The following is a 22,085-nucleotide window of genomic DNA, read 5'->3' as shown; positions in this document are numbered from 1 at the left end:
GTGTCGGCAGGGAGCTTAAGATCGACTTGCTCGGAGCTATTTCTGTGTTGAGTAGATCGTGGGCAGATGTCAGGAAGAAGACGATCCAGAACTGCTTTAGGCATGCCGGCTTCCGCATGCCTGGTGATGACACCCCAAATTCTGACAGCACTGAAGACACCGCAGGTGTTTCCGCCGAATTTTGGAACGAGCTGGCAGAGTTCCCGGGTGCTATCGCCATTCAACGAGTTCGTCAGTGCGAACGATGATGTCTCCATCATAGGCCAATCACAGGATGAGGATTACATTGCAGACGTCGTGCCGACCACGAGCCAAAGCGACAGCAATATGGAAATCGACGACGGACCATTGCCTACATCCTCCGAAGTGATTAGTGCACTTGCGTTGGTCCGGTGCTATTGCTTGAATGTGGAAGGTTGCGGCCTCAGCTGCTCCGACTCGTTGGACAACGTGGAGGCGTGCGCACTGTGGCAGGCAGCGAAGTCGTTGACACAGAAAAAAATCCGGGACTATTTTGTTCCACAGTAGGGCACGTAAGTAAGCCACCATATTAATAAATTACTTCTAGTTTGTTATTTGCCTTTGTGTCAAAACCTATGCCGGGCCTATATCGAATTATGCAATATTTCGAACTAATAAACGTTTTTTGGCGAGTTCGATATACCCGGGTTCAACAGTAGCAGTTTTCTGCAGTACTTCAAGCAAAAATTAGGTTATTTGAGACACAATGAAATTGGTAGGCCTTAACTATGCCTTTGGACACAGGGACATGCAGAGAAATACGTCCATTTTAGTACCATACTCTTTCAAAGCATGACACAGCAGTGGCTCCCCCATTTCTTGATGTCTCAGTGCATGCCAAAATGACTGTCACTAAAGAGGAGTTTAGATGCAGCACTTCAAAATTGAAATTTGAAGTTAAAACACACACTCTGGGCCTAGTTTTGTGTCGGACTAAGACTAACCATATTGGCCCTTTACCTCAGTTTATAATGATAAAATGAAAGAAAGAAGTGCAAAATTAAGGCTTGTTTTTTATGTTAGACAATATTAACAAGAATTGCCTGCTAGTTCTCGTTTATGATAAAATTACATTCGTAGGGAGACAACATTCATCATTAAAGCAATGACGAATCTCTGCCACAGTACACCAACAACATCCATCAACCCTGTGCCAGAAAGAAGCCAATGCACGCATCAAACATATACACATCAGTGGAAACTTCGAAAAAGAGACATGAGAAATTTCAGCACCCAACCTTTCTCGTGTCTGTTGCCTCTTTTCTCATGCCTTTTTGTACCTAGCTTGCGCTAATATGTATCTTTTTGGTGTCAGCTAACTTGTGCAGCAACAAGTCTGACTCGGAGCACTCTTGGCCAGGCCAAAGAAGGCTATGTTGGCATAGCCTTCCTTAGCAGCTGGCACTTGTATAGTGTAAAGGTTGGTGCACACCGGCGACTAGCAGCGGTCGCGCGACCATTTGCGATTGGCGACCAAAGAGCGACTGCTGTTTACACCGGCACAGACTGCATGCAAGCGACCGGAAGTCGCAAAATAGGAGAGTCACGTCCGGATCTCGTTATCAGCGAGAACTCTCGTTGTCAGGTGATCACCGCCATCTGAGTGAGCGAAGCAAACCAAGCGCGCCGCATTTCTTGTTTTTATCCGTTCTCACCAGTGCAATGAAAAAACAAACAGCAAAATTTGAGCATCGCTGATTGGTTCCAGCAGCTTTGCGACCGCAGTCGCGCGACTGAAAGATCGGTTAGGAAGCGACTAGCCAAAGCAGTCGCTTTACGACCGTTTGCGACCAGTCGCATATGGTCGTGCGACCGCTGCTAGTCGCCGGTGTGCACTCGCCTTAACACAAGTGGCTTTCCACAGGTCCTAAAACCCAACATTTAAAAGACAGGTCAGTAGCTCCAGTGTCATGCACAAGTGTGTTCATTCCAGTGACAAACATCTTCGCAGAATCACTTTTTCAGAAGACAACACTTAAGTACTCACTGAAGAAGCTATACAGTAGGCTCTTGATAATTAAAACTAGAGGAGACCGAGAAGTTTGAGGCATCAAAATCCTCAGGAAATCAAATCCTCAGTCGTCAATATCAGAAGTTCTCATAAATATGACTGGGCAACATACCTACTTTACTTGTAATTTTCAATTGTAAAATTTAATTGTGAAATGTAATTTTTATTTCTCAGTGCCACAGGAACATCATGGACCACTCTGCATGACTACCAGCACAGTTTTTAGATGTTAGCGATCATACTGGTACTTGTTATTATTCGGCATGTGTAGCCATGACCAATAAAGGACAAAACATGCTGCATTCCACGAGAGCTGGTAAACCCTTTTCAATCTTGCTACGCTTTTGCACATGACCCGAGTGTACTGCAGCAAAGCAACTTAACGAGTCTGTTTCACAGTTAATCAGTCCCTCTCTTTATTTTTTTGTTATATCTAACACTAAAACAGTACCGCTCAGTTGGCTTTCAGTTTGAATGTGGTGCTTTTTTGCTTGGTTAATTTTTTTTTAGTTTTGCTTAGTATTTCTACTGTCTGGCGCATGACAGAAGCATCATGAACTAAATGATAGAAAGTAATAGTACAGTATGTCAAATGCTCCCGTAAAATATACGCACATTGGCTGCGATACATTAACATGTTCTTATCAACATTTGCACTGTTCACTTCCAAGCTATTCTTGAGTACCTCAGCACAATCATTACTAGGATCAATTTATAATAGAGCACTAGTTTAACTGCATTAATGTGGGAGGGAACATAGAAACCTGACTTTCAGGTGGAAAAATATAAATAATCATTAACCTGCAATAAACATTTTTCATTAGGAACTTATGAGGTAATCTGCCTTAAATGCCCCTTTTGGTCCATGTGAACTTCATCGTGAACTTGTTTACAGTGCAACACTACACACACAAGGAAGGAGCAAAATAGAAGGAAAGATGGCACTGTCTTTCTTTCTCATAATGTCTAGTCATTGATGAGTTTATCACCTTAAAAAAAGTTAAATTTGAGAATGAGTAATCCACAGAATGCCTCAGCGATATGTGTTATTCTCACACCCACGTAACTAAAAATGAGCATTTATACACCCCGCGCTACTGTTAGGCTATCTATGAATGAATTAAAACAGCCGTCGCATGGGCAACATCACCGTCCACGAGGCGCGAAGCGGCTAGACAAGCTTCAGGAGCAGCTTAATGTACCATTAAAAGGCATGGTCATGATGCATGCGCTGTCCATGAGCTAATACAAACGCAAGTAGAACGCTGCAGCTACCGCGAGATAGCGGCTGCGCGGCGTGCGCAGCCGGTCATTCGACCACTCCAGACAAGTATGGTAGACCACAGCCATACAAGTGCGCTGCAACACCTGGACCATATTCACTGTTTCGCGACCACTGACAACACAAGTAAAGAATATATTTAACGATAACGCACGCTCTCGTACCACGTGCGTGAATACGAACGCATTCGTTTCAAATAAACAGGAACCACCGACACGAAAGCGCGGCGCAGCAGTAGCATGTCTCTTAATGGCAACGCAACAATAACTGACGAGCAAAATACATCGATTGCGTTATTCTACCCGTTAATATAAATAAAACATTTACGATCACTAAGTGGAACGTTATCTGGCATAAAAACAGAGATTTTACGACTTTAACCACGCAACAAGATAGGCCTAATAAACAACAAGCGATATGCCGCGAATTTAGCAAAAGATGACCAGTAGAATTAGCGCAAACCTTTTTTTGGTTACCGGGGAATCTCCCACGTCTATTCGGTGTCGTTTGGACATTACAGGCGCAAAAAAGGCCCCTCAAACGGCCCCCGCAATTACTGCGAGCGTACTATGGCGCTACGGCCTCAACACACAAAAAGATGCAAGAAACGACGATCGTCAAAAAGCGCAGGCGCAGCAGGCGGCATCCATGGCGGCGTAGCGTGGTGTCGATGGCAGTGGTACTGTAGCAGTGGTTTGCAGAACAAAGCATAGCGTAGTACCACAGAACACCTACCATAGAACATATGTGGTAGCACCTCGTAACACCTAAACTTTAAAAAAAAGCAAGAACTTTAAAAAGATTGAGTGAGTGCTACAGTTAGCGAAAATGCCTTAACGGGCAAAAATGTTATGGTCCACTTGACTGCAAGTCAACGCCACACCAACGTTAGCACGAAGCGCTAGCTCGTAGATCCACAGAACACCTACCACTGACTACCAGATCTGTGTGCTACTTATGTTGCTGTACTTATGTACTGCAGTACTTCGCTGATACTTTGTAGTGCATTCTATTTATTATTTGAGGACGCCTTTACATAAGTTGTGTTCATGATGTTCATTTAATCTGCAACGACTGCACCTTGCATGTTGCAGCAAAGTGTAGAATAGTCTTCGGAAGTCGCTGCATCCAACACGAAGTTCATCTGTACGCTTCACCGCTTCCAGCCTAAGACTGCAAGAAAATGTAGGCATGCTGTGTGTAATATATTTTCGTGCCGCCCTTTAGATACGCAAGACCTAACCTCGACATCGTGGTGGTGTTGTATATTTTTTGTCGTGAGTCATACTCCAAGGTCATGAATACTTTCATTTTACAATGTGTTATAGCTATGGGAGCGACCATGAAGCAGCCCAAGCCTATGTATTAAACTGTGTTCGGTAATCTGCACATTTATTTAGGTTTACCGTGGATGGGGCTAACTTTGAAATGATCGTATTTTGCCGTGTAGTCTGTTCAGCTCGTTTGTCACACGCACTTCTTTGGCTTCACCTGCGGAAGTGAACATCTGGCGTTTGTGTAACAGCAATCAATAAATCGAAATTGATTTAACGAGTATACTTGCATCATAGCTTATATTAGCTCCTTTTGCGCTCCTTGTATCACGACAGACGGGCTACAGTGCAAACCCTCTCAGCAGGATATGCTATCTTAATTGAATGCAGGGGCTGTAGACAACAACATATCTGTTCGCCGCTTTTGGTTTAATGTGAGCACTGGTGTTAGCATATGCACCGTTGCACAAACTTAAATGCGCACCACGATTCTCGCGCGAATTTAACTGTCAGCAAGGGACTAGAAGTGACCTCAAAAGCAAACTTTGTCAGGACAGGTGCAAGTTGCTGCTCACTGATCTGTGCACTGCGTTTCTCTGTTTGTTTGTTCGCGTTTTTTTTTTTTGTTCTGATTTTTTTTTTCATCTTAAGTGCATTCGTAAAGTGCAACTTTAGCCATGCTGCATGATAACCTATATGTTTATTCAAATTATGCCTACTTTTCACTGAAAAGTGAGCCTCACACCATGAGGCTTTTGTTCCAGAAAATTGTTTCAGCGCTGAATTTTTCGTTGGTCTTCGTGCATGACCTCTCACATTTCAACTGTTCGAATGTAACATACCATTATTATGTGCCATGTTCATTTAAGAGTCACATGAAAGTGTATGCATTAACTCTTAAAGCATTCTGCCAATAGATATTCTTTATGGGAACAAGTATGAGTGATTATTCAGTGAAGTACATTATGCTACTAAAATGCAAATCATCCTTTTTTTTTCTTTTACATGGCACATTTAAGAGCTGTTAGTAGTAATGCCAGTTGTTTTCAATGATATGTTGAAAGTGAAACTTCAGAATTTCTAATGCAGTGGAAATTCCTGTAAGCTGACTAGTTTTAATCTGACAAATGTAATGTATACTAATAAGTGAGTAATTAAAATAATTCGAGGTTGGGTAGTTGATGATGTTGAGATGAAAATAATTTCCACATATTTTTCTGGTGCTTAACTTCGATAACTGCACAATTGCCTGAAAAACCATGCTACCCTGTTTTGTGTGTAAAGCTCACCTGCTCTAATACAAAGAAGCAGAAGGTAGCTAACCACTTCAAGTGGTTGTATAAAAAGCACCTGTTAAAGTGATACAAAAAATGTGAATAGCCAAAAAAAAATGAAAGGGAATAGTCTTTGTTTAATAAAACTTCAGCAATACTTTTCCATTGAGAACTGACTGAATGTAGTGGGAGACACTCAATAATTCGTAATGCTGTCTGAAAAATCAACAAATTAACAAGATTTTTTTTGCAAAGCAGAAATGCAGTGTTTTTTCCTTGAACCTGACATAAAGTTGTTGCTCACTGTAAGCTCCACTTGTACTGATGCCTACATTGTTTTGTTATCATTTGTAAAGTTTGCTTTATCAGGCTTCTTTTGTATGCAGTTCTCCATACCTAATGTTGCTGTGTAATTTGATGCTCCTTGTGCTTGCTTTATTTTAGAAATCCCTTGTGATATCTTAACCTATTACTAGTACTGTAATTAGGACTTTATTTTATGTATTACTGTCAAGTAATGTTTTGAATAATTTTACTGGTATGGAAGAGGAAGCATGCTCTTCTTTTAAGTATGCTCTTAGATGCAAAAGTTTTTCTTTTTCAAGTTATTTATCTGGCACTTGTACAACTTAGATGTTTTCTGGTCCTGCAGGAAATTGAGCGTGTTCACTGTATCGATTGCGGGTTTTCTAGCTACATGTCAGTGATTGTCTAGAATTACTTTTTGCAGGGTAGTTGTTTTACGTCCCTGCATAGGCCACAAAGATATGGCTTTTTTCTTGTCTCGCGAAAACTGCCATATGATTGTAGCCTGTGAATGACTGCATACATTTGAGCGTGTAATGGATGCCGAGAAATTTACAGTCGTGCGCACCTTATGGTCTGTGCAGGAGGAGCTAGTGGTGACTGCAGTATGTGGATGGTGCCTTAGGCAAAACGCAGCTAGAGGTGCAGACTGTGTGCACCATGCCTTTGGAGCGAGCAACAGCGAGACATCATCGGCCCCATCACTGGCGCCTCAAGGAGCGCGAGCGGAACTTATTGGCAGCAGTTCTCAGCATTGTTGTCATTGCCACACTTTCCACAGCCTTAGTCCATCCACGCTGGTTTTATCTTCAGGGCGGTGGCTGTGGCCATAAATACCTCGGGGTGCAGAATTTCTTTTATGTTGGCTACTTTGAGGTATTTCCCCGGCACTTCGTCAACGGACCGTCACGATTGCCTTCCTATGTCTATTATGGGTGGAATGAAGGTAAGTTCAGCTGGTTTTGTGTTTGCTTATTCTTACGCAACCAGAACTTTAGGAAACAGACAAGATGAGAGGGAATGTTCTGATATCCAAAACTTCAAGCTGTTTGTGTCATTGATGAAATGAAGGAAATGAAGCTGGAATGTGTGTGTGTCATTTATCACCTTCCAGAAACTGTACAGATATGCACTTCATGTTTTTTATGCTGCCAGGTAGCTTAGTTTCTTTAAACCAGTTCATGTTTGTTTGATGGATGAAAAGTTTGATTATTATTGACAAAAATCCATCTCAAGTGAAGTGGTATTCAAGCTCATACCACCTAGAGCACCAAAGTCAATACAGGCTGGTTAGGTAGGATATAATATAGGAGCAGATTGTATATGGGCCATGATATGACATACATGTTGGTCAAGCCACTGGTGCGCTTCCGTACGAGAAAAAAAAAAAAAGTCACTGGGAATGTTATCTACATTCACTCTCCTATCATGACGGTGGTTAAGGTAGTCTCTATGGAGCATATGCTAACTGAACAATTGATGGAGCTCATTATTCAAGATAGTCTCATCTGTATAGTCAATTATGGATCCCAAATAAGATGAGAGCTTATGAGCAACTGCTTTTTAGCGGCCTTTCTTTTACTATTCTGGTGTTTACGATGCTTGATCTTGCCTTTTGGATTCGATTTTGTTGCTTCAACTCAATTTCCAGCCAATGCATTCACATCCCAACATTGTTGCATTATTAATTTCATGTTTGGTCTGCAGTAACTGATCAATATGAGAAGAACGGGATGTTATATCCAGAAAGACATAGTGTATTGATCAATTGTAATGACTATGGACTGTAATTGCATTCTTTGCCGAAGAGAAACTTTCCCTTGTATATCTGTAAATTCACACAAAAAGGACAAATATGTTTAGCCAGCCAGCCCTCACTTGGTTTTTCTTATAGCAGGAAGTTGCTTATTTCCATATGCGTGCTTTGCCAATGACAAACGTTCAATATAACTTCAGCCACTGGGGAACGTGGTACTATTATAGGCACTTGTTTTTTTTTTCTTGACATGATTTTGTTACAATGGTGTCATGTGCAATGAATTTGTTGAGAACTTTCGTGTGCAAGTCATAAAATTGACACCACAATGATGACCGAGCTTCTTGATTTTCTTCTGAGATATCTAGAAATAGCATCCCATGGCACATGACAGGGCTGTGTTGGCATGTCACAGTGCTTTTTCTTTTTGTTTGCCAACCTACACTACTAGATCAGGTTTCTCACTGAGGTTGTTTGCCGCTTAAAAAAACTACGCCATTTCCTGCGAAAGGGAACCATGTGTACATGCGAAGCACTGGGCCCTAAGGCTTACACTGGCGGTGACGTTGACGCTGGCGCTCATCACAGCATTGCACAGCAGAGAAACCTGGGGAGGCGCAAAGCACACTGTGATAGACCGGTGTTTCCTACTGGAACATGCCAATCGCTGCTAATAAACAGTGAGAGACAGGAGACTCTGATTGAACACAGAGACCTGCAATCCTATATTAGCTAACACGCTGCGAACTTTTATTGTTCAACTACACACAGGAGAAGTCTCCCACTGGCACTACCTTGAAGGTTAAGATCTAGTGGCTATATATACAGGGTGGCCAGTGAACGGTTGTGCAGCGCGAGCTGTCGGTTTTTTCAATCAAGAAACTCGCTAGCAGACGCTGTCTACGTCGGTGTTGCGAGGCAAGAGAGGGAGTGTAGGAGATCAGAGAGGGAGGGGACAGGCATGTGCAATGGCAGTGTAAACTAAGTCGGGCTGAATGCCTAGAGAAGAGGGGGGAGTGAGCGTAGACGCTCCCTGCGTCGGCGTTGCGAGACGAGAGAGGGGAGAAGACGCGCATGCGCAATGGGGGTGTTAATGTCGTTGGAGGGATGCCTAGAGGAGAGAGAAGGGGAAAGCGAGCGCAAGCAGGTGTTAAGAGAGAAGTGGTGTGGGTAACGCTCAGCTGTTAGAGAGGGCGAAGGAGGAGAGTTGCCAGTGAGTTGCGGAGAGTTGCCAGTGAGTGCGAGTGCCAGCGCCACGGGACATAGACCCGAAAAAGAGATGCTTCGCATCTAAAATTTTGTTGTAATGTTTCAGCACAGGCCTTTGTCTTTAGTGCACGTAACAAATAAGGTCATAATTGTTTCTGCAGTGATATGGCACATATTGCTTTTGTTACTTGCCACATTTTTTTATGGGTGCACTGTTGCAGCGCTGTGCCCACAACTGTTGCTACAAACACAGTGACTGATAGCTGTTTGCCACGCATTTGACACTTGCTCAAGGTTATTCACAGATTGAAATGTGAAGCAGTTGGAAGCTTCTATCTGGTTTCATCTGTGTTCGTTGCTTTCAGCAAAGAATCTGTAACTTTGAATGATTGTAAGCTACATTAGCTTGTTTCTGTCCTCAGTTTTAGTGTTAAATGAACCTCTAATAGTTTCTGAAATAGATGTACACAACAGGTCAGCTTGGTTGTGAAATACTACTTAATGATGCTAATTTCTGGAGTAAATGTAGACAAGTGATCAACGTGTTTATGCCATACTACTTGATAACACTTTGTTCATCAGGGTGGTATTCATATCGATAGCCTTAAAGTTGCTCTGCCTGTAATTATGAAATTATTTAAGCTGACTCAACTTACGTTTGTCAGTTCTCAAGCTATTTTCTTTATATCTTTTTTTCTTCATTGAAACAGCATTGATCAGATGCATCAACAAGTACAGTTATTCTGTAGCAGTGCCTTTAAATCAGTTTTCTGACTTCGTTCGCCATTGGCCGATCCAAATAATGATGTGGGGGAAGTGTTATTCTGGCCATTGAGAAAGTTTGAAAAGAGAAAAACATTAGAAAAGACATGGCTAAAAATTGTGGTCTAGTAATCTACATTTCTAAGGAAAATCTCCAGTATTGGTTTTCTTCAAAAGTTGCAGTGCTGCTCTGCAGAGCCTCTCTCTTTTTTTTTTTTTTTTTTCTTCTCCAATGAAAGTTAGAGGGGGAGGGCATAAGGTAAGGGAGTTGTAACGGGGTGTAGCAGTTAAACTAAAAGTAATTGAAGACTAGTTCGCTGGAACTGCTTACCATTAAATGGTGCAAAACAGGCATCCATCTGTGAAGTAGCCTAGTACTGGAAATTACACAATTCGAACATGCCTTTATGCTTTGGTATTATATCATGTGATGTTAGTCAGGGATACAGTAAAATTATTATAATTGCTGGGGTGTTTTGTGCCAAAACTACAATGTAAAATTAATATGTATTTACTGTGATATATCCAGTGTGCTTAATACTCTAGAGCTTCGCAAAATGATGTGTAATAGCTTTTCCCTTGAAAACAGCACTATAAATTCAGGCACTGCAATTTGCTCAGCAAGGCCAGCAGTATATTCCGAATATTTTAATTATAATGTTTGGGAGGATAGTGAGACCTGTTTGCAAGTTTTCTAACCTTCATTTTACATTCTCTTGCAGTGATGAAAGACTGTGTCACACCAACCATCGTCAGCCTCCAAAGAGTGCTCATAGTTTTGTGTTTTCTGGCTATTGTGAGCAGTTTGCTGCAGTTTTTTATGGATGCCCTTGGTGTTACTTACAAGTGGTTGAGAACCATTCGCAGAAATGCTTTTTGCAGCATTGTGACAGGTATGTATGTCTGTGTGTATGTATGTAATAGCATGTGGCCAAGCTGCTGGTTTTTATTTAGATGTACTGAGAAGGTCTCAAAAGTTTCCAGACCATGCTCCCATAGGGATACATGGCATAGTGGCCTGGAAACTTTTGACCCCCCCCCCCCCCCCCCCCCCCGTACATGTTGAAGTCTTGCAGGTACCTCTTCTCTTTTTTTTTATTGTGTGAGATGCAGTTTGGTGGCTTATTTTCTGAAGACATAAGGGCCTTTGCAGCACTTGTGGTCTTCATTTCATGCATTTCAGATGAGCATAATGTTATTTGTATTTTATATGCATATCAGCTAATTGAATATATGTCTCTTTGGCAAGTTTATTTGAACCACAGATTAGAAAATAATTTTTCATTATATGGAAAGAAGACGGAATGCTTGCATGCAATAATCAGCAGTACATGCAATGGCAATAGTTGGCATTGGAGGCACTCAGCACTCTAAGTTTGCATCGCAAACACCCTGGCATTGCATGCACTCTGACTTGCAGAAATTAAAACAATGGGAAATATGGAAATATCAGAGGTCTGTTGGGAAGGGGTGTTGCAGAGATCTGTAATACTCACGAAAAAGCAGTGTGCTGAACCAGATACTACGTTTCCTATGTTGCAACTGCAATTCTTGGACGCGAGTTGTGTAAACTTGCATTCAATAAAACTTCACTTGAATGAGCTTCAAGGGACCTCATTAAAAAGCTTGTTGAAATGAAAGTTCACTGAACTGAACCTGCTACGTTACAGCTTCTTATCACAAGCTAAAGAAAACATCAAGTGTTCGAATGAAATTTCAACTTATTTATTTGTCACACTGCTCATCCACATGTGCATTTATGCTTATTTAGCATCTTGTGTAGAATGTGGTATTCTATTCCTGGCACTTGTGCACTTAAGACTGCTTGGCGGCAAAGTGCTTTAGTTTATCCAAGCACTTCAATGCTTCTTTAGCCGAAATGTTTAGTGCTTCTTCAAGTGTTACTTCTTCCTTCACCTCTATGAACAGCAGAGCTGATAAAGCCTATCGTTGTGCAAGGTAGTATGAATGGAAATGAACCAGCAACTTGCTCACTTCGTCTTCTTATTCACGTTCTGTTTCGCTCCCTTAATGCATGCCAATTTGCCTGCCGTGGAGTGCTATAACTGTTCTGTGGCTGAAAGCCATGTAACATCATGTAAATAGCCACGGAGCTAACATCACGCAACTTCTAGTCACATGAATAAAAATAATGCAACATTGCATAACGACTAGTCATGTGACCAAAACCACATCACATCACAGCTGGTCATGTGTCACAATTCCACTCAAGCAACATAACTGCTAGTGACGTGACTAAAATCACGCAACATCTAGTCACATGACTAACTGGTCTTGTGACTAAAAATTGCGTTACAGCTTGTCACATAACTAGTGTCACAAAGCAACTGATCATGTTACGTGTTCTTGCCAAAAACCAAGTAACAGCTAGTCCTGTGGCATGTTTCCTCCAAAAACACGTGACACATTTGTAGACTGGGGAACCAAGCAAAATTGTAGAAGTACAGCCAAGCCTAACAATACTTAGTATTGCTTGCAAAAGCTTCGAAAAAGCTTTTTCGAACACTAACTCTGCTGTTAGTTCCAGCCTTGTGGCACTAGTGCTAGCTGTACACATTTTCAACAGAAATTCACCTGCATCCCATTTTTTATCCGAAAATATTACAAGGTAACGAGAGGAAAAGCCTGTAAGGAGAAAGAGAGGATGTTTAGATTGTGTGGCATTATCCAATTCTACCAAAAGTCGAGGGACAGGTTTGTGCTACCTAACTCCTAGTTATATCTCGGGTCTTTTACTGGGGCCGACTTCAAACCAGAATTTTCCTCAATGCGGTACCCCAAAATCGCATCGACCCTAAGCTCTATGCATGTACTCACTGACACACATTTGATGGGAATGTGCACATTTACAGGATGAAAATGTGATCTCCTGAAAACAGCTTGGGTGCGATGGAAAGCCGCGCTGACGAGGTCAAATCAGCAGTGATCATATATGGGCCATCCAGCGAGCACAAGAGTTGGCTGGGAGACTGGGTCTCTTCCCCTCTTCTGATGTGGCCTATGCCCATGCCTTAATCCGCTGGTTTCAATGAAGTTGTTCACACACTCACTCACACACTACAATCGAAACATGCTCCACACTGTAGTCGGTGTGGTGCACGTCTCGATGTGAGTGTCATAGGTGGCCAATTGAGGACCACTGTTAACACTTAGTAATGAAGCACCATTTTCAGTGTAAAATCGTGGCCTCTGCAATTAGCCCTGGTGGCATCACCATTGGTGGAGCTGATTGGAGAAGCGACCGTAAACCTATGCTACAAAAAGCGTGGTACTTGTCAATGTGATCAGTATGACTGGGAGAAATTAGACGGTGTCACAGAGTACATTCGTAAAACCCAAATGCATTTTGCACTGAATTTGTTTAACTGAAGTGCATTAGCACTGGGTTCTGTGAATGATACCTTGGTGGGTGATCTAGAGAAAATGTTCATTCAATTCAATAGTTCATTTAATGCATGTTCATCCTAGCGGTATTTTATTGTATTAGTATTTATTTCATATAAAGCCAGAAGCACACTGTTTAATTGAGAACTTCTAATGAGTCTGAGTCTTGCACGAATCAGGCCTACAGCTGCCAACCAAAGCCCTGAATTTATTCAGACTGCTATACACAATAAAGCAACTAATGACAGTCAATTATGAACACTTGTCATGCGGGACGCGAGCGCAGCTAGAAATCACCACAGAGAAGTGAGTAGTGCGTCCCTGAAGGTCAAAGAACAACTAACTTTATTTCAGCAGCTGTGCGGCCGCTATAGCTCGATCGCGCACCCTTCCCTTTCCCACACGTAACACGATAAAATTCCACTGAAAAGATAGGAAAGGGTGTCTAGCTGCTGCTGTGCGACCGTGAAGCTGCCCCATCACTTCCCCTCCCAGTGAGGTAATGAGCGTTCATAGCACGATTCACATTGTTCACAAATCCATACTACGGAGCGCCTTGAAGACCTGTCCTCTGTGTGTCTTTGTGACTTGGCGTGTTTGAACGAGCAAGCGACACCACGGACCCGAGCTAACGGGGGAGTTTCGGCTCCCTCCCACGCCTAGCCGTGCGTGGCTTTGCCGTGTCCGGGGAAAAGGGGATCCTGGGGGTTGAGCCAATGCTGGGTGATTGGACCTTTAAGGCCCCCCGGCAGAGGCAACACACTTCTTTGGCCCCGGCTTCACGTAGACGGCACCCCTGGGCTGACCCACCCAGGGGAAATCGGCAGTCGCCTTTTCCTATCTCTCTCTTCCTACATCTTAGTCTTTTCTCGTCTTTAAATCTATCCTGTCTTCTTCTCTCTTCCATTTACTTCCAATTTTTCCTGGCAGCAAGGGTTAACCTTGTGTAATTACTCAACCTCGAGTAGTTATATTTGGTTATAGTGGCAATGTACGGCTGGCGTCTGCAGCCTTATGCTATTAAGTGCTTCAGCGTCCCCTGGTTGGACTCCATGGTGGGTGGTCGCCATTGCTGCCGAAAAAAAAAGTACACTACTATGGGAACACCTGAATTTCCCCATCTCCTAGATCGTCTTCCGCTTAAGAGGGGACGCACCGATGAAATATTACTTTTCAACCAACCCAGACAATGCTTTCCGAAATTCCATGTAGTGCACAGTAAAAAGCCAACAAAACAAGCCAGAGCCATATCTCCATTTCTTGTTGCTAAATCTCTGACTGAGCTCTTTGGCCAAGGATACAAGGTTACAAAGATGGCTAGCGGAGACCTTCTCCTTGAGCTGCCAGAAAAACACCACTATGAAAAACTTGGCAGTCTCAAAGCATTTGGCAATATCCCAGTATCTGTTTCACCTCATAGATCAATGAACACCTCACGCGGAGTTGTTTCAGAAGCAGACCTTCTTGAAATGTCTGAACAGGAACTGCTTGAAGGGTGGAAAGAGCAAAATGTCACGGATGTGAAACGAATCGTCATCAGACGCGACAACAAAGAAATACCTACCAAACATATAATACTCACTTTTGCATCTAGCACACTGCCTTCATCTATAGACACAGGCTACATCAAACTCTCTGTCCGTCCCTACATTCCCAATCCGAGACGGTGTTATAAATGTCAACGATTTGGTCATGGTTCGCAGAACTGCCGGGGTCAGGAAACTTGTGCAAGATGTGGTGGCCGCGGCCACCCATCTGATAACTGTGTTACCACGCCTCACTGCGTGAATTGTGACGGGGAACACGCCGCGTATTCGCGTTCGTGTCCTAACTGGAAGAAAGAAAAAGAAATCATCACTCTTAAAGTCAAAGAAAACATCACATTCAAAGAAGCAAGACGAAGAGTGTCGCCATTTTACGGCGCAACATATGCTGATGCGGCGCGTCAGGGGGCAACGCCGCACCAGCCCTCGCCACCCCTTCGGCCTGCGCAGAGCGAGCCGTCGGCTGTGGCACCTGCCCCCAAGGCGGCTGTAGCCCAGGCTACACCGCCTACTCCCAAACAGAGACCGGAGACTCCAGAGTCTTCGGGTCTCAAGGCCTCCCCTCACCAGGCGAGGCCCAAAATTCGAACTAACAGCCCGCATGTGCGGGCATCCAGTGCCTCCGAGGAGGCAATGGATACATCGGCACCCTTGGTGCCGAAAGAGCGGCGTGGCTCCTTGGAGCGCGCCAAGAAAACAAAAAAGCAAATAACAGGGCCTGGTGATGGCCCTGTTAAGTGAACTCAAACTCCCCGTCTAAGCAGCCACTCGCTTTTCGTACACACAGCACTATTTCACATTCACCATGAACACTCAAATTATACAATGGAACGTCAGGGGCCTTCTCAGAAACCTTGACGACATCCAAGAACTCTTACATGAACACTCGCCAAAAGTGCTGTGTGTACAAGAAACACACCTTAATTTAAAACACACAAATTTTCTTCGTAAATATGTTATTTTCCGAAAAGACCGTGTTGATGCTATGACATCATCCGGAGGTGTTGCCATCATAGTGAATCAAGGAATAGCATGCACACACTTACAACTCCAAACACCCCTTGAGGCAGTGGCTGTTCGAGCGGTTCTTTTTGATAAACTGATCACAATCTGCAGTATTTACATTCCTCCTAGCTATCAGCTCCAAAAACGCGATTTACACTCTCTAATTGATGAACTTCCGGAGCCTTATGTTATCCTTGGAGACTTTAATGCGCATAGCAGGTTATGGGGTGACTCTCGGTATGACGCGCGAGGTCGACTGATCGAACAGTTCCTTATCTCGTCGAGCGCGTGTCTCCTAAATCGAAAAGAACCAACCTATTATAACCTCGCTAATAACACCTACTCCTCCATAGACCTGAGCATAGTATCTCCATCTCTTGTGCCTCTACTCCAGTGGAAAGTCGTCAGTAATCTGTACGGAAGTGACCACTTCCCCGTAGTTTTGAGCACAACGACAGTAACTGAGTGTCCACCACGTGTTCCCAAGTGGCTCATAAACAGAGCCGACTGGGAACAGTTTCATACTATCGCTTGTCTAGGTTGGAATGACATCTGTACTTTGAACATTGATGTTGCTGTGAACTACTTCACAACGTTTTTGATTGATGCTGCAACAAAATGCATCCCACAAACAAATGGACACCTTGGAAAACGACGTGTGCCATGGTGGAATTCTGAATGCCGAAACGCGCGCAAACAGCAAAACAGAGCTTGGAGGCTGCTTCGGAACTCACCGACAGCCGAAAATCTTGAAACCTTCAAGAAAATAAAGTCTCAAGGCAGGAGAACGCGTCGGCAGGCCAGAAGAGAAAGCTGGCAGAAGTTTTTATCAGGGGTTAATTCATACACACAGGAGGCTAAAGTCTGGAACATGGTCGATAGGATAGCAGGAAAACAAGTACACACACTTCCATTCGTAAACACTCAGGGTGATACCTTGGAAGATCAGGCAAACTTCCTCGGTGCACACTTCGAACAGGTATCCAGCTCGTCCCACTATACTGACACTTTCCAAAAATACAGAACAAGAATAGAAAAGCAGAAACTCGAACACCCACTAGATACGAGGCATATAACCAAGCTTTCAATCTAGCTGAGCTCCAAACATCTCTAAACTCCTGCAGTACTTCTGCCCCAGGTTCTGACCGTGTGATGTATGAAATGTTAAAAAACCTACCAAACGAAACCCGAAAAACCTTACTTTGTTTGTACAATGCTATTTGGTCTTCTGGCACTATTCCTACCTCCTGGAAAAAGGCTATTGTTATTCCCATTTTGAAAGAGGGCAAGGACCCTTCTTTACCCTCGAGTTATAGGCCTATAGCACTTACAAGCTGCTTGTGCAAAGTCTTCGAAAAAATGATAAACTGCCGACTTGTACATTTTCTTGAAACAAATAATTTGCTCGACCCATTTCAGTGTGGGTTTCGAGAAAGTAGATCCACCACAGACCACCTTATTCGTATCGAGGCACAGATCAGAGACGCGTTCGTCCATAAACAATATTTCCTCTCTGTGTTCCTCGATATCGAAAAGGCTTATGATACTACATGGCGTTACGGAATTCTAAGAGACCTGTCCCACCTTGGTGTGCGCGGAAGAATGTTTCATATAATCGAAAGTTACCTGTCAAACCGGACATTCCGTGTCCGTCTGGGCAGTGTGCTCTCCCAAACATTTGTCCAGGAAACAGGCGTGCCACAAGGTGGTGTGCTTAGTTGCACACTTTTTATTATTAAAATGAATTCTTTGCACTTGTCCATTCCCCGCAATATGTTCTATTGTACATATGCCGACGACGTTCAGCTTGGCTTCAAGTCATGCAACTTGGCCATGTGTGAGCGACAGGTTCAGTTAGGTTTAAACAAGGTCTCCAAATGGGCAGAGGAAAACGGATTCCGACTGAACCCACTAAAGAGCACGTGTGTCTTGTTCTCCCGAAAGAGAGGCATGCACTCAGAACCTGACATTGAAGTGAATGGTCAACGTCTGTCTGTCAATGTGGAGCATAAATTCTTAGGATTAATCTTGGACAACAAGTTGACCTTCGTACCGCACATCAAGTATCTAAAAACAAAATGTTTAAAAGCCATGAATGTTTTAAAAGTGTTGTCACGTACTACGTGGGGTAGTGACAGGCAATGTCTCATGAATCTGTATCGAAGCCTCATTCGCACCCGCTTAGATTATGGGGCCATTGTTTATCAGTCTGCAACACAAAGTGCTTTGAAGATGCTGGACCCCGTGCACCATTTGGGCATCCGCCTTTCTACGGGTGCTTTTCGCACCAGCCCCGTAGAAAGCCTTTATGTTGAGTCGAATGAGTGGTCGCTTCATCTGCAGAGAACTTGCATGTCCTTTGTTTATTTCCTTAAGGTGAAAGCAGATAAGAAGCACCCCTCATACTCCACTATTATTGATTTGTCGAGCTCCATTCTGTTTCAAAACAGGCCTTCGATGAGGCAGCTCTTCTCAGTTCGCCTGAAAAGTCTAGCTGAGGAAACTGGAGTCTCACTTGAACATAGTTTAATGGCTCCTGTAGCATATCTGCCACCGTGGCAGTGGCAGACTATAGACTGTGATGTGTCCTTTCTTGAAGTTACAAAACATGCGCCTATTGCCCATATCCGAACATACTTCCTGGAACTTCAACACAAATACACACGTCCTGAGTTCTTTACAGATGCCTCCAAGTCTAACTCCTCTGTGTCCTACGCTGCTGTCGGCCCATCCTTTTCGGATGCTGGCCCTCTACATCCAGGCACAAGCATCTTCACAGCGGAAGCCTACGCGATACTTGTGGCGGCTAAACACATCAAGCAATTACAAATACAAAAAGCAGTAATTTATACAGACTCCCTCAGTGTAGTAACGGCTCTGCACAGTCTTAAAAAACACAAAAACCCAGTCCTTGTCTCACTTTACTCCATTTTATGCACACTATACACACTCAAACAACATGTTGTAGTGTGTTGGGTGCCAGGGCACCGTGAGATTCAAGGCAACGTGAGGGCGGATCAGCTCGCTGCATCCGTCCATAAAAGCACTGCCCCTACACCCATATCAATCCCGGCCGTTGATCTTAAGCCGTCTCTCAAACGAAACCTCAGAGTATACTGGCAGAGCAAGTGGGATACACGCACACAAAACAAACTACACGTTATTAAGCCACACCTTGGCCATTGGCTGCCTGTATCGAAATCGCGTCATACACAGGTAATACTAACGAGACTCAGGATAGGACACACATACACGACACACACACACCTTTTGTCCGGTGGCGATCCACCATTGTGTAACAGATGTGGTGAAGTATTGACAGTCCTTCACATTTTAATTGAGTGCAAACAATTGGACACTGTAAGAAAACAACACTTTCCATTACCCTACCGACAACATATACCTTTGCACCCTGCAATGTTCGTCGGTAGGGAACCGCTTTTTAGTCACAAATCATTGTTAGCGTTTTTTAAAGAAATTCATAGTTTTCACATCATATACCCGGGCATCCCGTAGCCTGACCTCTCCAGAGAGGTTTTTGCTGCGGTGGTTACACAAGAAAGCACTTGCCTCACGGCCCTTGGACGCAAGGGTATGAACGTGCGAGGCACTTGTGCTAATGCCATACATAACCACCATCGTCTTTTATTATCACCAACTTTTGTCATCTATTCACACCGCACACACCTTTCACGACATGGTCATGATTTTATTACTTGTATGTTTTTACCCGCCTTACCGCGAGGAATTTTATGGCCCTTATACAGCCGCTTATCACAATCATTGTCCATGTTTTTAGTAAGATGAACTGGCGCTCTTTGGCCGTGAAATGGCCCTTGCGCCATAAAACATCAAACATCATCATCATCATCTGTGTTTGAACGAGCACTGCCTTGCAGGGTGGAGTCATAGATGAAGGCACATGTAAAACGGTGTCTGCATTTTCAATGTGTGCTGGTTTCAATTGATCTAGTGAGATGATTTCGTGATGACCACGCACATCGATAGTGAACTGCTTTTCACCTCAACGTAGCGCTCTGAATGGTCCGTCGTATGATGGTTGGAGTGGCCAATGAACTGCGTCATGGCGCACAAACACGTGTGGACGCGAAGCAAGTTCTGATGGTATGTGCACCGTGCTGGCACTGCTCGCCGCGGTGGCGTAGTTTGAAGTTTTTTCATTATGTCTCGAAGCCTAATTGCGTTTGCTGCGATGAGACATGATCCTGCGAATAAGTGTTGCCTTCAACGCCTCGTAGACCTTGTCTGCTGGTGGGGAAAGCAACGTGTTTCGAATTTCGGTAGCAGTTGATGGCAACAGACTGCTCACCACGTAATGGTATTTCGTGGAATCTGCCGTGATGCGGCGTGCAGCAAATAGTGACTTTACTTGAATGAACCACAGTGCAGGATGTGTAGTCCAAAAGGGAGGCAGTTTGACGTCAACGCTGGAGAGTGTCGGTGCGCCGGTGCCTTGAGAGGTGCCCATAGCTTTTGCTGCTCGTCTGGCTCACCAATGTCGTGCGTGATGCGAGCACAGCTGAAAATCAGCACAGAGAAGCAAGTAGCGCATCCCTGAAGGTCAAACAACTAACTTTATTTCAGCAACTGTGCAGCTACTACGGCTCTGTCGTGCACACTTGCATCACTTCCTTTTCCCAAACGCAATGCGTTAACATTTCACCGAAAAGATGGGAAAGGGTGTCTGGCTGCTGCTGTGCGACCGTGAGGCCGCCACACACCCGTACAATCACCACCCGATATTTCGGACAGTGCAGTACTGTTAAAATGTCAAAATAACTGAGCGGTCTAGGAAAGCTCATTACGATGTTGTTGTTAAATAGAGTTAGGAAATTGTTTCTTGTCTGAGGTAGATAGGGAGTTCAGTGGCCTGGCTTGTTGCTTGAAAGATACATGCATCATTTCATTTTGGAACAACTGACTTCTATTTTTTATTGTGCAGTGGGCCTCTGTCTTGGAATTGTCGGCACATGCTACTACATCTCAACATTGATGGAGGTGCAACAAGAAATGACAAAACCAAGTCGGAGTTCACGTGTGGAAGTCAGCTTCAGTGTTAGTTACCACCTTGTTGCAGCAGCTGGAGCTGCAGCTGTCCTGGCTGCAGGTGCGAACCTGTTGGCTCGTCCTGTGCTCGTGACACGGCTGGGTGATTCAACCATTGACAGCTTGCTGCTGGATGATGACTTCTCACGAGAGACCTTCGTAGTGGGCATCTCACATTCAGAAATGTGGCCTTACCGACAGGACTTGACGCACTTGCATAGCCTGCCTCCTTTGCCACCATACTCACCATGAGAAGCAACTAGGGCATCTGCCACTTCACCAAATGAAACGCTACAGTCTGGTCACATGGAGACAAATGTTCGTTTTGGAAGCTGCTTCCCAGTAGAAATATGTGCGTGTGACAGCTACAATTACAAACATTCTCCGCAATTACAGACAATCTCCGCTACTGAACCGGTGCAACGCCTCATGTCTGCCGGTAATGCAAGATTTCCAATGTTTTGAAGCCATTATAAGGATATGAAAGGACATCGCGAGGAACTGGTGGGTGATCACTGTTTTCATTGTAAAATATTAACAACAGTTTCAATGTTTCTTCAATATTCTGCTGTTAGCAGGTTATTTCAAAGGGGGTGCACTTACTACGTGCAAGTTTGACTGTTAAACAAATTTGTTCTTTTGTACGTAGTTCATTATGCACATTTTCATACCTTGAGCAGCGCCTGTTGCTACTATGTTAAATAACACTCTGAAACATTTAATTTATGTGGCAATGAAATACTATAATACATTGATATTATGCTTTGTATCAGTTATACCAGTTTGTATTGAATCTATAGGCTATTCTTGCTAAATGTCCATAAGTAACAAAAGAAGGCGACAGAATCACTCCTTATTCCCAGAATATCTAGCTGGTAAATCTATAATACTAAACTGTACCAGATACAGCTGAAATTTATGTCCGCAAATACCCATTAAAGCAAGTGCAGTAAATTGTAGCAACAGCATTCATTAGCAGCTTTACCTTAACAATAATTAGCTTTTCAAAACATTGTCTTGTACTAATGCAAGCATTGAATCACTTGGGGAACCATCAATTGCAACAAGTATGTAGCTTAGCTGATTTACTCTAGCCACTGTCTAAGGCATAACATAATAATGTAAAAAGTTCTGTGTAGAGTAGACATTTTTTTTTTTTTTTTAGTACA

General features: G+C 43.5%; 2 protein-coding genes across 3 annotated transcripts in view; one reads left to right on the top strand and one right to left on the bottom strand.

Moving 5' to 3' along the window:
• Dhx15 (DEAH-box helicase 15) overlaps positions 1-3,963 on the bottom strand; it is a 100,593-nt gene extending 96,630 nt beyond the window's left edge. Inside the window, exon 1 of one of the 2 annotated variants that reach the window (XM_037427395.2) lies at positions 3,777-3,963. In XM_037427395.2, the coding sequence (XP_037283292.1) occupies positions 3,777-3,829 (53 nt within the window). In that variant the 5' untranslated portion in view covers positions 3,830-3,963. The remainder of the gene's footprint in view (positions 1-3,776) is intronic. The other variant, XM_037427394.2, reaches the window with a different exon arrangement.
• A 293-nt stretch (positions 3,964-4,256) lies between these two features.
• On the top strand, positions 4,257-21,278 carry LOC119176217 (transmembrane protein 127). The gene is made up of 4 exons (XM_037427393.2): positions 4,257-4,499; positions 6,753-7,114; positions 10,618-10,788; positions 20,813-21,278. Exons 2-4 carry the CDS (start codon positions 6,829-6,831, stop codon positions 21,166-21,168), a joined length of 813 nt encoding a protein of 270 aa, XP_037283290.1. The 5' UTR covers positions 4,257-4,499; positions 6,753-6,828; the 3' UTR covers positions 21,169-21,278.
• The last annotated feature ends 807 nt before the right edge of the window (positions 21,279-22,085 follow it).

The sequence above is a fragment of the Rhipicephalus microplus genome, chromosome X (genome assembly GCF_043290135.1).
Source record: "Rhipicephalus microplus isolate Deutch F79 chromosome X, USDA_Rmic, whole genome shotgun sequence".
Lineage (NCBI taxonomy): Eukaryota > Metazoa > Arthropoda > Arachnida > Ixodida > Ixodidae > Rhipicephalus > Rhipicephalus microplus.
This window is presented reverse-complemented; position numbering and strand designations above follow the sequence as displayed.

What these genes read in the sequence shown, in the direction of transcription:
- LOC119176217 (XM_037427393.2), top strand. Translation starts at nt 6,829, where the DNA reads ATGCCTTTGGAGCGAGCAACAGCGAGACATCATCGGCCCCATCACTGG. An exon ending in CTATTATGGGTGGAATGAAG is followed by an intron (nt 7,115 to 10,617) that starts GTAAGTTCAGCT and finishes ATTCTCTTGCAG; the next exon opens with TGATGAAAGACTGTGTCACA. An exon ending in TTTTTGCAGCATTGTGACAG is followed by an intron (nt 10,789 to 20,812) that starts GTATGTATGTCT and finishes TTTATTGTGCAG; the next exon opens with TGGGCCTCTGTCTTGGAATT.